The sequence below is a fragment of the Aptenodytes forsteri genome, unplaced genomic scaffold (assembly GCF_000699145.1).
Source record: "Aptenodytes forsteri isolate BGI_AS27 unplaced genomic scaffold, ASM69914v1 Scaffold8, whole genome shotgun sequence".
Taxonomy (NCBI): Eukaryota; Metazoa; Chordata; class Aves; order Sphenisciformes; family Spheniscidae; genus Aptenodytes; species Aptenodytes forsteri.
In genome coordinates, this window is record NW_008796218.1 from 11,151,761 (window position 1) to 11,166,151 (window position 14,391).

General features: G+C 35.5%; 1 protein-coding gene across 1 annotated transcript in view; it reads right to left on the reverse strand.

Moving 5' to 3' along the window:
• The window catches only part of DNAJC24 (DnaJ heat shock protein family (Hsp40) member C24), a 38,041-nt gene extending 24,827 nt beyond the window's left edge, over positions 1–13,214 (reverse strand). Inside the window, exon 1 of the mRNA XM_009288859.2 lies at positions 13,071–13,214. Coding sequence (XP_009287134.1) covers positions 13,071–13,178 — 108 coding nt within the window. The 5' untranslated portion in view covers positions 13,179–13,214. The remainder of the gene's footprint in view (positions 1–13,070) is intronic.
• Between the last annotated feature and the right edge of the window lie 1,177 nt (positions 13,215–14,391).

Genomic DNA, 14,391 nt, shown 5'->3' on the forward strand with positions numbered 1-14,391 from the left:
CTGACAAGATCAAAAATTAAAAATCCTCCAAAGGGCAAATATTTGAAGGGGGGGGGGGAGAAAAGAAAAGGTGTGGTCTTATGTTAAAACAGCAAAATTACTTTGAAGGTGCTTTTCTTATTTCAGTGATTTTGGATTTTGGCACTCTCTCTGAAATGTGAAACTTGTTCACTTCATGAAAAGAACGAAAGGTGTGGTCTTATGTTAAAACAGCACAAACCAAAATTACTTTGAAGGTGCTTTTCTTATTTCAGTGATTTTGCAACAAAGCACTCTCTCTGAAATGTGAAACTTGTTCACTTCATGAAAAGAACGATTCCAGGTCTTAAACTTGCCTTCCTAGCCCACAATCAATCTTTTCAACACGTTCACTCAATTGGCAGAAGTTAGCAGGGAACATGGAAGCAGCCTGCTTTTTCCACTTGCAAAGAGGAGAAACAGAAAGTGAAGAGTTCCTTCTGACACTCAATCTTTTCATATAGAGATTTAAACTTCCCCAAAGGATGTCTATCCAAAGACAGCTGGACAAAAGAGCAAGGAATTTATCTTCTTGATTCATTACTTCAATCCATCTCTTCTTCCTTTTTTCCCCCAAACAAAAACAATCTTTAAGCTTTTTAACAACTTCAGCCTACCTGATCTTGTTATCTGCTTTGACACTGATTCCAGCCTCCACTGTTCATCTCCAGGATGATTCTTATTCATAGAAAATGTTCCTCATTTGAGGAAAAATAAAAAAAGGCAGTTTCATTTTCCTTCTGATCTCTTATACCTTATCCATTCTATGACATTTTTCTAACATCACTCAGTGATCAACTAGCCAGTGAAAACTGTGTCCATTCTTCTTTTTCCTCCTTACAGTCTGCCATAATCAGAAATTGTTGTGCAAGTATCAAGCTGAGCTTCCCGCACAATATTCAACTGCTTGCATGTTTTACACACATTATTAATCTTTTCCATACCTTCAGGCCAGAGATAACCACTGCTGTACACAACATCCAGCACAGCAGACCTCCAACTTGAGACAAATAAGAACCATCAGAACAGAAATATTTCAGATAACATTATTGCTGCTGTAACTGTTACTATAAGGAAATATTTGCTGTGTCTCAAGGCATTTGCAGCAAAGTGTCATCATGAGGAGGAAAAAGGAATTTTTCCTAACATTTTAATTGTTCATCACCCAATGAATAATTTTTAAAGAAAACACCCACAGACAAACCAACCTGCTTTTTTAAAAATAGCCAGAATAAAACAAAAAAGTTAGGATTAAATGTACACACAGCAATACGCAACAGTTATGCAGACCACATAACTGGCATTCACTAACACAGAGAATGATACTATCAATCCGATGCTGCAAATTCTTGAAAGTTACTGGAGTCCTCTAAAGTGGAATTAAAAAAAAAAAATCATAGAATAAATTACACTGTCATAAACTCATTAATTTGCATCTTGGATTTTTTTTTTTTATGTTATCTTGCTTAAACATACTTTAAACTTCCTCAACCTTCTCTCTGATTAAGCCAAGAATTTCACCACAACATCTTCTTTCACGTTTAAATCACACAGGTTGATAACCTTAATTTCTGACCAGAGTTTTGAATGGTTCTGTTATTCACTGGAAAGTCTTAATCTTTTGTCAAATTGGGCGTGAATCTGAGCTGAGAGCCATCTGAAAAATCTGAAAACAGATCCGCTTTTCCTCCTCTATACTTAGTGTCTGCTGCCAAAATCCCCACCTTTAGCATACTTGTTTAATATATTGAACTGCAGTAGCAGCAGGATTGCCACTGTAATTCTGACTAAACTTTTAGAGGAGTAAATTTCAACTTCCATGGAAACAGTCACTTTCAATTTGATGCTACTTGTAAAAGTCCTGTGATTGCAGAGCTAGTCTTACACTAAGAAGTAATTTCTAATGAAAAATACTTTATTCTCTGCAGTGAATTATTAAAGTCTAAAGATTATATCAGGAATGACTGGAATCCTTTTCTAATGCAATTGCTTTTATCACGGTACTGTAGTATAATGATACTACTATTTTGACCTAACACTCTCTTATTGGTCTTAACTACTGCCAGTGGGTCTCCATTTTGTTCAAGGTAACACTCCATGAATCTGCTACTTTAAAGCACTCCAGCTGCCCCTGCAAAAACAAGTAATTGCAGATTCTTGTTTGAAAACTTTCTCAAGATGAGAAAGATAACCTATCGCATTGGCAAGGGAAACTGAGCACATTTCTGCAGCAGCAATAACTAGTCCATCTTATAGAAACTTCAGTAACGAACTCTTAGTCCTTTCCCCCCCTGTTCCCCAGTCTCTGGAACAATCTAACCCCGTTAGACTGAGAAGAGTCCAACAAAACAGCAAGTAATTACCTCACATAACTTTCACAGTAAATGTTCACACTTCTCATCCTTTTCAGCTCTTGAACAAACTTAAGGCTGAAATGAAATGTAGAAGTTTCAGTTTCTAGTGATAAAAAAAGAAAATCTACTGTTATTGTATAAATAGAAGCAAAGATTCATTTGGCTAATGAAGGTATGAAAATCAGGAGAGAAAACAGAACCTATGGTTACCAGAAAGTACATCTTTAGAAACAGCTTCTCTTTCGTTTTCTTTTGCTTCCATGGCTCCTTATTTTCCTATGAAGAGCCACCCAAGAGCCTCAAAAGCTACTTTAAAAAGCCTTTTGGAAACTACGCTACACAGCAGGAGAAGATAAAGCAATTAAATAACCGCCAAAAACTAGCAAAGGAAAAGAAGGAAAGAATGAAACATTTTAAAACTTACAGGAGTATGAAGGTAAAAATAAAAATATAAAGGAAATTTTAAAAGCTTCTTTTAAATTTCTGGCCCCTGTGCTCACAATTTACACTGTTAAATGTCACATTAAATGATGTTCCATTGTTTAGGCAAAAGTTAATGTGGCCCTAGTCATACAATAATGCCAGTTACACAAATGGTTAGGAAACTAGTTTAGGCAAGTGCTACTTTCATGTGAAGAAAACCCAGAATCCTGTATTGTATTATAAAAAAAAAAACCACAAACCAACCAGGGTTGCTTAAACTACTGAAAAAATGGGCATGAACTTTTCCAGCTGACAAGTACAGTAGTGGATGAAGGAAAACCCACAGGACGCTGTTTCCTGGCTGAGTAACATCTGGCAGAAGGGCAGGGACAGGCAGTTAGGGGCAGTAGTCTTCAGCTGGCACCGTGACTTGCAAGACGAATACCTTTCTGCAGTCTAAGAAAGTCAACTGCTTTGCTACCCCACAACTTCCTAAAAACTGCTGAGCACAAAGCACAGTTTTTTGTGTTGTCCCCCCCACCCCCAGATGACTGTCACTAAAACAGTATTCCAAACCAAAGTATACCATTAATTTTCAAAGTCATTTGGAATACCTAAAACCAGACAGGCACATTTCAGAGGTCAGATTTAAGCATAATGCAAAATAATCAGTGTCCCTAAGGCACTTCAGCTGCAGAAGTCACTGTGGAAAGCAGGCCTTGAAGAATAGAGGACTTCTTTTAAAAAATTATTTATTAGCAACCATAACTGTAACACTTGCATAACACTTCAAAAGTTGCAGGTGTGTTTGGTCTTTTGTTTTCTTTAAAATATTGCTTTCAGCTTTCCCTATCACTAGGAGCAATATATATAGAATCTCTGCAGTATTTGAAGCCATTCATGACCTCAAAACAACAGGTTAGGCCCCAGTCGAATAATAACTTTTAAAAGGGACATGAAAAGCTAAATATTAACAGAATTTAGCACTCAGTTTAGAAAACATTTGGGTGCAAAACCCACGAAGAAACCACCTACCTTTTATGAGGCAGCTTAACTTGAGAGATACATTACCTAAACATGTTACACTGTAGAAGCAGGACAGCCTGTTGTACAAACAATTCTTTCATATCTTAGGCAATGCCAAACAAATCTAAAGCATCTTGAGAAGTTTCAACCCTTAAAATCAGAGGCCCTGAAGTATGCTATGACTACTGCGCAAACACTCCATTTCATGGATATCACACCAGTATTTAAAAACAAACAAACAAAAAACCCCCCAAAACACATCAGCATTCAGTTATTTCAAAACTTCATAGTCACAGTGACAAAAATTCCAAGCATAATCCATAGAATCACATAAACTTTGCATCTAGTTTGGATTGGATTTACTCACACTGATGGCTTAAAGGATGCATTCATATCTGGATTGATCACTAGTTTGGTGTTAATTTAACTTCTAATTTGAGGTTGATCGCGGTTGGCAAACTTCTCCATTTGCAGTAAAGAAACAATTTTGACAGTGTCCCCTCATAACTACTAAAAAGGACATACTTTCCAGATGACTCAAGGAAATCATGCAACAATAGCATACTCTGCTCACTTAACAGGATTTATTATTGATCTTTTTGCCACTGACACTTAACAACCACTCTATATAGACAGTCTTAAGACTTTACAGAACTTCCCCATTTTAGGAAGGAATAGTCAAGAGATGTAGATGAAAAGGTAAAGTCAGCACCTAGGAGAGATCAGCAACTGTAGAGGAATAATCCAATGTTTTCATTACTTGAAACTTGAGTTTCAATAGCAACATTTACAGAAGTCATAGTTACACTGAGAGAATCCTATCAAGCCCCTACTTTACATTGCTCTTCTGTAGCAGTAGGAACTAATACTGGATTGCTGGCATGCTCTGACAGAAGGTAAGTACCTCTTGAATTAGGAACTCTTGTTCAGCCTCTCCTCAAGCACCTAATTAGTTACTATTTAATGTTTATGTCAAGAAAAGAAAAATGTTTAGCTAAGATGCTGCTCAGAGAACTCGTTCATCTTTACCTTCTTTGACCATGGACATTCTTAGGTCATAAATCCAACAGAGACTGTGAATTTTTTCATTATTGTTAATTTATTTGGAACAACAATGAAGGGTCAAGTTTTAAAAATATCTATTGACTTTTCAGCCTTAAAGTGTTACTTTTAACATACTGAAAATTAAGTGACAGCTAGTTTATCCAAATGATTGGCAGACTACAACAAAAGCGCTGAACTTTCTTACTATAATAATACAAGCTATCTACAAAGTGTCCTACAAGACAGCCCTTCAGGTACGGAATTCACTTCTGCATTAAATCAGTTCAAATGGACTTATATCTCCTGACCATTTGGGCTCAAGGGGAGATGAGAAAGCATTCGTGATCACCTGGGGCAAGGAAAAGGTAAAACATGGAGGGTGGGACAGTTCTTATGTCATTCAGATCGTGATTTTCTGACTCTAAAGTGTTTAAAGACGAAGGAAAGAAGGCATGTATTGCTTTTATAAATTTCTATAATAGTTATATTATGTATTTTAAAAATATGGCAAAATTACACAGATAATTTATTTAAATCTAAAAAAATAAACATACACATCCCCACAACACTGAGCTTTTCAAGGTACTACATCATACTACAGTGTTTTAAAAATCTAATAACTGTTTCAGATTCAACACAAATGTGGTCAGTTTCATTTAATAGCAATATGAGATCCTTATATAAACGCAGTTATTGTGAGATGATTAATTCTACCCTTACCATTTATTATCCTTCAAACTCAGGTTCTGGGATTATAGCTTCTTTAAATAATTGACCCAGTGCTTAAAATTTCAGAAGTAGGCACTTAAACAAATAGTCTGATTTGAAAATGTTGAACAACTCAAGGTCGTCTTGACTGTGGCTGCTCGAATGTGAGAATAATCAGAACATTTACTATGTGAAAACATTATGCTGGTCTTTTTAGCTTCCTTCTTTGTGCTTTCATTCATATCTATTGCTACGTGATTTTTATTTCAGACGTCTCACTTCAGAAATGAGATAAAAAGCACACCACACAATATAAAACTACTTCAATGTCTTCAAAAGTGCTGAAAGAACACTTGTAAATATTAAGTAAAGAAACATCTTTACCGAATTTAATAAGCTAGTTCTTAAGATTTTATTTTTAATCAGAACTTTAATTTTATACTACCTCAGGACATAGTGAATATTTGTAAGTATGGAACACCTTTCACAAAAAGTCTACCAAAGACAGTGTAGATTCTATTTTTAATATATTGTTACGATCAATAACTTATATAACCAGTGCACAAAGTGTTCAAGAGAGGCATCAGATTCCTTTGCAGAGCATAAATGACATTAAATGCCATTTTGTTCTTATGTATGTATCTTAAAACTACAGAGGATGATGTGTCAGAAGCTGCTTATCATAACAACTATGGACAATAACCCACTAAGTAAACAGATTAAATTTAGAAATAATTTTCCAAACTAACATTACTTTCACAACTGGCTGAACTACCCAGATAAGCAATATATTATTTACTTGCTGGCTTATTTTGTGATGCTATGAGTTTTCTCATATTCTATATAAGAGCTAAAAATAACTTTCTGCTATAGGGATGTTCACACTGTCCATTTGTTAAAATTAACCTACATTTTTTAAAAATCACTATAAAAAATTGCACATTATAACGTAATAAAAAGTGAGACATGGCTCCATATAAACTGAGATACAGTGGACACCCACCTTTAACAAAGGAGTACTGCAGACTACGTACCAATATGGGCATATGCCCCTTTTCCTATTATGATACCTTACTACCTCCTTTTTCTCTTCACCTACACCCATGACCTCTCTCCCCCCATCCCTTCTGCAAGTCAGGATAACTTTTTCAGCCTGTTCTTGTATAGGACATGTCTGGAGTACGCCTTCCAGCTGGCTGCTGACCAATCAGAGCACCAATTGGGTCATCACTGCATTTCATTTGATTAGCCAGCTGCCTAATTATGTAGAACGCACACTCCCATTGGCCAGTTACCCTAACGAGAGCATGTAAGGCCCAAGGACCAACTGCCACCAGCACTACATCTTCACACAATGCCAACTGAGCGAGCAGGAGCTTCGGCTCAGATGCGGCAGTCTGTATCACTGTATGTGGCAGCATCACGCATCTCCAGAACGTTTGGCTTTTAAGTACCATCTTGGCACATGCAACAAATTTGTGATACAGTTCAGATTGATAAAAGTTCCCATTACCGCAACATGATCATTGCCAGGGTAAATACCTGTTCTTCAGACTTACTACTGAATATCATAATGAGCTGTTCTGGTGTAAGGAAAAAAAACCACCAAACCCCAACAGAAAAACCAGGTAGATGAATTGAACAAAAGCTCTCATAGCTTAAACAGCAGCAGGAACACCTGCATGATCATGATCTGGCTAATCAAGCTGCTTGAACTAGCGACTTCTGTAACACTGAGGTTCATTATACACTACATAAGCTAATAACCAATTTTTCAAGTCCCAACTTGAAAATACGCCCCCTTGTATTTTATTAAGGTCATAAGTAGTAAATCAGACGTAAAGAACAGCTCAAAATAAAACTATCCAGAGTGTCAAAACAATAGTCCTTTGTATTAAACTTAGTGGCTTATCTTTCTCTCTGTTGCAATTATATTAACTTCAGTCAAGCTACAACCAGGCTGCACTGAACTTGTTCTGTTTATACTGTCAAATTACAAAACCCATTTTCTACAAGTAGCTGAAACTAAAGTTAGCTAAGCATGATGATCTGTTAAGTATCTCTAGTAAGTATGCTGCTATTCAAACAAAAAAAACCTGCAAAAGCTATTAAAAACGGAATACACACACTGCATAATTTTCATTAGGAAAAGCATTATTATGAGACTTCTGATACAAAGCTCAGAGTGTTTACATTTTAAAGATTCAAATTCTCAACTTAAACTCAGCATGAAAAGAAGTTCCTCAATAGGCAAGTGCTTTCAGGAATAACACTGAGTTTATTTTGGAACAAACTTTCACACAACAATCATGGAAGCAAATCTTTAACTTTATGTAAACAAACTCTGCATTTCTTGTGATTGCAGAATTTAGATGTGTACATAAATCTGATAAGATACAACAGATTTTTTTCTCTCCAAAAAGACAGATGTCTTTCCTCTATACAAGCTCAAAGGAACAATCTCTTCTTGAAGTTATTTTGCTTCATTAAATTAAATTTCTATTAATGTCCTTTTTTTATTGTTGCTGAGAGGCATTCTCGCCTATGCCTGATGCGCTCTGTTTTCAAATTTTCTACTCTTTCAAACAGATTAAGTGATCACCTTAATACTTTGTATTTCTATACACACACCACCCCTTCTGATAAAAAGATAATCTTCGTAACACTGTGTGTTAAATGGCACATTTTATTTCCTTACCATATTAAAAATAAGAGCTTCCTACATACTTCCTGCTCAAATTACATGGATTTTCTTTAAGATTAGGGCACACATTGTAACAGCAGCATATAATTTTCCTGCACAATAATTTTTTTTCCAGTTGAAAGGTATCCTATAATATCATCAGCATCAACAGGAACAGACACCTGATTTTCAGCTAGACAAAGCTTATGCGTTTGGTGACTTTAGTCCCTGTAAAAAGCAGTTTTCAGATATACAGCAGCTACGTGAAAATTTGAAAACAATCTGGCAACTCCTTCTTTGACCACAAAGTGCTAGACCAAAAGATGTAAAAATTGTGCCAATAATAAGACGGTGTGATTTTTTTCCCCAATATCCTACTTTTGTTACTCTAATTTCATCCTCTGTTAATTTTATACACATCCAGAAACTGAGCATAAGCACTGCCCTTCCTAAAAGCTGTATGGATTCCTTGAAAAACTAAATATAGAGCATAAAACCTGTTTATCCATTTAAGAAATCTTTTTGTTGAAACTACTGTGTATGTAACTGCGGATAAAAAGGCTGTATGTACCCCAAATATCTCAAAACCATCAGCATGGTCCAAAGACACAAGATTAAAGACCGAACTCCTACTACTTAGACAACATATTAATTCTCAAATTTGTTGTGATTCCTTTCAGAGTATGGAAAATGCAAGTCTTCCGTGCTTCAGAAAGCACTTTAGCATGAACTTACAACAGCCATTCAAGGAATCTTTGCATTGAGCTATGCTCGTTACAAAATACACATTTCTTTTTTTTTTTCAGAATTACTGGCTGAAGCTCTGTGATAGAGAAGACACCAGAGTATGAGCCGGCATACACAGAAGTTTGATTTTGTTTTAAAAATAAGCTATTTATAAAATTACCAGTGTCACACAGGTCTTGTGCCCAAAAGTCTGTCATCTTCAGCTGCTATTGATTGTTACAATACAAAAGTATCAAGATGATCCAGGTATCAGAGTCACATAAGTACACAATAATTTAAAAGAAATAAATTTAAGTTTCATTAAGTTGCAAGGAAATTTTAAACACAAACTTTTACTTAAATACTTAGAAGGTGAGAAGAAAAAAAAACTGATTAAAAAATATCACTACTTTTAGGCCAAACCTGTGCTATTTTCTGTATCAAATTAATACTGTTCTTAAAGATGGACTTGACATTATCTGTAGTAAGATAATTCACTTATACATGTGTTGTGACCTGACCAAATGAAAAAAGTAAGTACAGCAAAGCAAAATATGGCAAAACAGTAAGTAAATGTATTCACTCTAGTAGGGTGCACATGCAGTTTTCTTTCTTACGGGTTATTAATGTTTTCCATCATCAATTTGTTAGAATTGACAAAAACAAGTTATATTTTAAAAATTAATCAGTTTTAAGCTAATTTGCCCTTATGAAATCATTCTTACAATCCTACAATTCAACCATTTTTAATTGTGTACTACTTTGTATTATTAAGGTCAGTCCTGAGATTTAACTACAAATATAGTTATCTTTTGGATGACATATGGCAAGATCTCCAACTCTCTTTAGCTTTGGAAATTTACATCTGCCTGTTCATTCAAGATGCTAAGCATACATGTGTTGACAAATAGAAAATAGCAGATGGCAAAAAGCAAATGCTCAACATGAAGCACTGGGGATCATTTGAAGAAGGCTTGGACTCAGACATTTGCCATTTTAACAGCAGAATTATTTTAAAAAATAAATTCCACCATCTATTATGCTTGATGCTAATGAATATCTGTGATCAGAATATTCACTATTACAGAATGAATGTCATATTAATTGCAATTGGTATCCAAGATGCAAGTTGCTTTATAAACTTTTGGGTTTTAAGGTAATTAGCACAATACAATTCTTCAGGAGGTTAACTTCCGCTGCTACACATAAGCCAGAAAACTTTCGGTACTGGCCATATAATTTGTCATGAAATCTTTCAATAGGCAATACACAGCTGTGGTCATCTGCTCTTCCAGCTTTTAAACTGGAGTTACTCTGATAATTGACTACTACCACAGTACCACCCTTTGTCAGAAGTGTTGAAGCTACCAAGAGCTCCAAGTACAAGCTTTACTTGAGGAGCAAGGGAGTTACTTCATCCAAATAGGACACAACAGGTAAGATGAGAGGTCCATCCAATGCTATGCTTTTACTAACAATGAACAGTGGATGCCTAGGGAATAGTATCAGAGTAAGACAAACATACAGCAACACCTCCCTTATATATTCCACCAATATTTGGAAGTCCATAGCTCATGAATCTGAATCAGAGAGAGTATTTTTTGTGATAACATTCTATGGCAGACTTTTCTTTCATGAAAGCCTTACAACATTTTCAACCATGGAACCCCTTGGACTCAACATCTGTGGCAATAACTTTCATGCTGTAACTATGTGCTATATGAACACTTTTTAGTGAAGGCAAGTAGTGTAGCCTCCAGTCACTCCTATAGCCAATGAGGTTTTAAGGTGCATAAAAATAATTGTTATTTTATTACCACCATGCTTTTAAAGACTTAAGACTGACTGTGCTAGATGCTGTGTTAGTAAGTAGACAAACAAGTAGAGTCTGTAACAGGTCAGCAAAAATAAAATAATGATGAATAGAGACAGGACATATGGTAACAACAGACAAGCAGCACCAGATCTGCCTTGGAGAAAACACCTACAAGTAAACATCAGTGCGGCTTTTTAGTCAGAAAGAGAGATCCATCACTGATACCAAAAGAATTCTGAGCCAAACAGCAAAAGAAAAGAAAAAAAAAAAGAAAGAGAGAAATAGCTTTCTTTTCTCTAACATTTCTCCACTGACTTTTCAAATAAAGAGCACTAACCATTTAGTTTGGAAATACACAGGTTCTAATGAACAGCTTGTATATTAAAATAATCTTTTCATCTTCTAAAACTACAGACAGTTATAGATGTAAACAGACAGCTGTAATCTCCAACAATTCTCACTTCACACACTTCAAAATAATTACATGAAAGTACAGTGCTGTAACACAAAGGGTCAGTTTCATTTAAAAAAATTCAGACAGGAAAGGCACTATGTAGTTTCAGTTCTGTGGCAAACAGCTCTGAACAATACTTTACATATGATTTTAATTCCATTACTATACATAGATTCATAGTGACAGAAATATATTAATTCCATTACAGTATTCAGTTTAAATTAGCATCCTATCTGAAAAGAAGAGGTATTTTACACTGTGGTCCTCCATTGTTTTCATTAAGAACAAATAGATCATTAATAATATTTTATTCACATTTTACTAGTAATTCAGTAAAACAAAAAACATTAGGAGGTCCAAGAAAACAACTATTTCTCTTAAGAGTGGAACTAAGAAGCTTGGTTTCCAAGGCACTCTCCTACATTGATTCTTCTAATGTTTATTAGTGAGGACCAAAGGATTTATGTCCTGTATCTGCATGCAAACATCTTGTAAAGTGTTGAAACATAAGACTCTAAGTACACAGATCAGTTTCAGACAATGAATTAAGTTCGCAGGAAGCGCTTAGAAGGAGTAATGTGCAGCAGGATTGCTTAGCAAATTCAACTGAAGAGTATCAAAATGTGTAAATTTGGAACATATTTCATACTGGTGAAATGACCTTTAAAAGAGTTTTCACAGGGGCTAGAAATAAAATTAAAAAACAAACAACAAACAAAAAAAAACCCACAAAAACAAGCCATGAATTTATTTCAACTCTAACAAAACTCAGTCTCCTGTTGACTGGCATTCTCTTTACCTCACTTAAAAATCCCAACTTCTTATCACATCTTATCTGACACCTCAAAACAAGCAAGATCAGCCATGCATGTGCTCTCTAGTGTCCTGCCAATAGTGACGGCCTAGCTAGCAGCTACCTAAAGGAATATATAAAAACTGAGTTCTGCTCACCTTCTTCCTTCTTCTCTACCAGGTTTCAAGAAACTTACAAATTTAGTTACCTTGGGAACTCTATTTGTCTATCAAATTTGGTTGAAAACGGTCAACAGTATCAAAAAAATACACCCCATTTTCTTCAGAAAGGCAGGCCAAAGCATCTTTTGAGCAAAAAGCCTGAATTCAGGGGAAACAATAAAAAAGAACAACCAAGAGTCATACAAAATAATCTGGTAAAGCTCTGAGATTCTTACACATGTATACCAGGAGTACAGGAAAAATTAAGAGAATTCACAGAACACCAAGTCTTTATGCATGACCAAAACCATAATTCCATAAAAATGCACCAGAAGAGTTTCAAATAAAATTGATATTAACATATTTTGCTCCTATACGTTTTCTATTCCATTACTGCAGACTGTCAGGAAGAACTTTTTGTTCTTTGCATCTGCTCTTTATACATTCAAGGGTTGCATTCAGCACACTGCAACTGCACACAGGATAGTAAATACCACAAGTATCAATTAGCACATTTCATGACTACATGCTACAAACAATGACCTTTTTTGACTTGTGCGCCTGATTTTCCAGCACCTGATGAACAAGTATTTGGCTCAGTTCATTCATGAATGTTTAGCAAAGCTGGGAGACATAGCAGTGTTTTGGAACCAGAACACCACAACCCCTCTTTGCAAAATATAGTAACAACTCAAACTCCAGATGTTTATTTCAAACTTAAACCAGCCTCAGTGAATTGCTATTATAAACACACTCGAATTAATCATATTTATACAAAAAATGTAAAAACAAAACCTGCAATTATTATCTTATTGGTTTATAAAATTCATTTTTGCACATCTTAAATAACAAAAACATACTTACTAATAAAGCAAGTTTTTGATACTTCTGTTTTAGTTCTGCCAGACTGTCCGATGGCTTTGCACCCAGGATTTTGTACCAGTCCTTTTGTGTTATCCTTTCAAAGGCCATAGTCTGAATGACTTTGAAATTACTTTCTTAGCACTGTGTAAGAAAATTAAATAAATATAATTACAATTTGAAAGAGAAACAGTTAGAAAAAGCAAAAATGAGGAAATGTGACAAACTACAGGATCATGAAATAGATTTCAGCCCTCAAGCACATCTACACCCCTACATAAGATCTACAGTGCAAAAACACAGCTTAATTTTCATAGCCATTCCATCCCATAGATTTGTCATATGCGAAGTGATTTAACTTATGCCGTGTTTCCTGTCCCAGTTCCTTAGTACATCATGTTTCAGAAGCTGTCCATACTCCTTTAAAATAATTTTGCATTTTAACTGTCTGTACTATTTTGAACCTACCCGCATTATACATACTTTTTGTATATACACCTGTTAAAATACACACTTTTTATTTTGAAGCATTACTGTACTTAATATATGAAAAAATGAAGTACATAAAAGTGTGACATTTTGTCAATTCTGGAATGAGATACATGCAAGATGACAAAAAGGTATGGCTCAGGTTTTACACAATGATATTCACAGTATGGGCCATCTTTCATCTTGCTGGGTAAGGCGGCTTAACTTTTTTTAATATGAAAGTAGAAGAGCATATAAAAACAAACAAACAAACAAAAATGAACAAAAGCATATAAAGTTAGCGCAGGTCGCAAAGTAAAACCCAACTAGTTGGGTGCTTTTTATTTTTGGCCATTTATCATCAAGCTAATGACCCAGAATGAAAAAACAAACAGAAGAATTAAATGCCAGTAACAGCACAGTAACGCTTGAGCTTCAAACAGATTCTGAGGTATACTGAAATCCCAAGCTTGTAGTAGCTGATTTATCATGAACTTTCTGATAAGAAATAACACTGTCTCTCGGTAGGGAAGAGTTTCACAAGTTTCATAAGTCTTTTTTTTATTGTCGAAAGAAAGAAAAAGGATTTTTTCCATTTCAGCGCTGAAACTGGTTTCTGGTGACTACCGTCACACTTCAGAATAAATCCTTTTTTCGCAGGAGAAAAAAAAGTGTGTTTTTCAAACTTCGCAGAGCTACAGCCAGAAAGAGGGCACACTCGACTGCAGGGCAGTCCCCCCTCTTCCTTTGGGGGAGCACCAGGCACGCGTGCCCGCCCCTCCCACTCCACACCTTTCTCCACGAAGGCCCCTTTCTCCCTAGGGAACCCACGAGGGCTTTTAAAAACAAGCGCAAA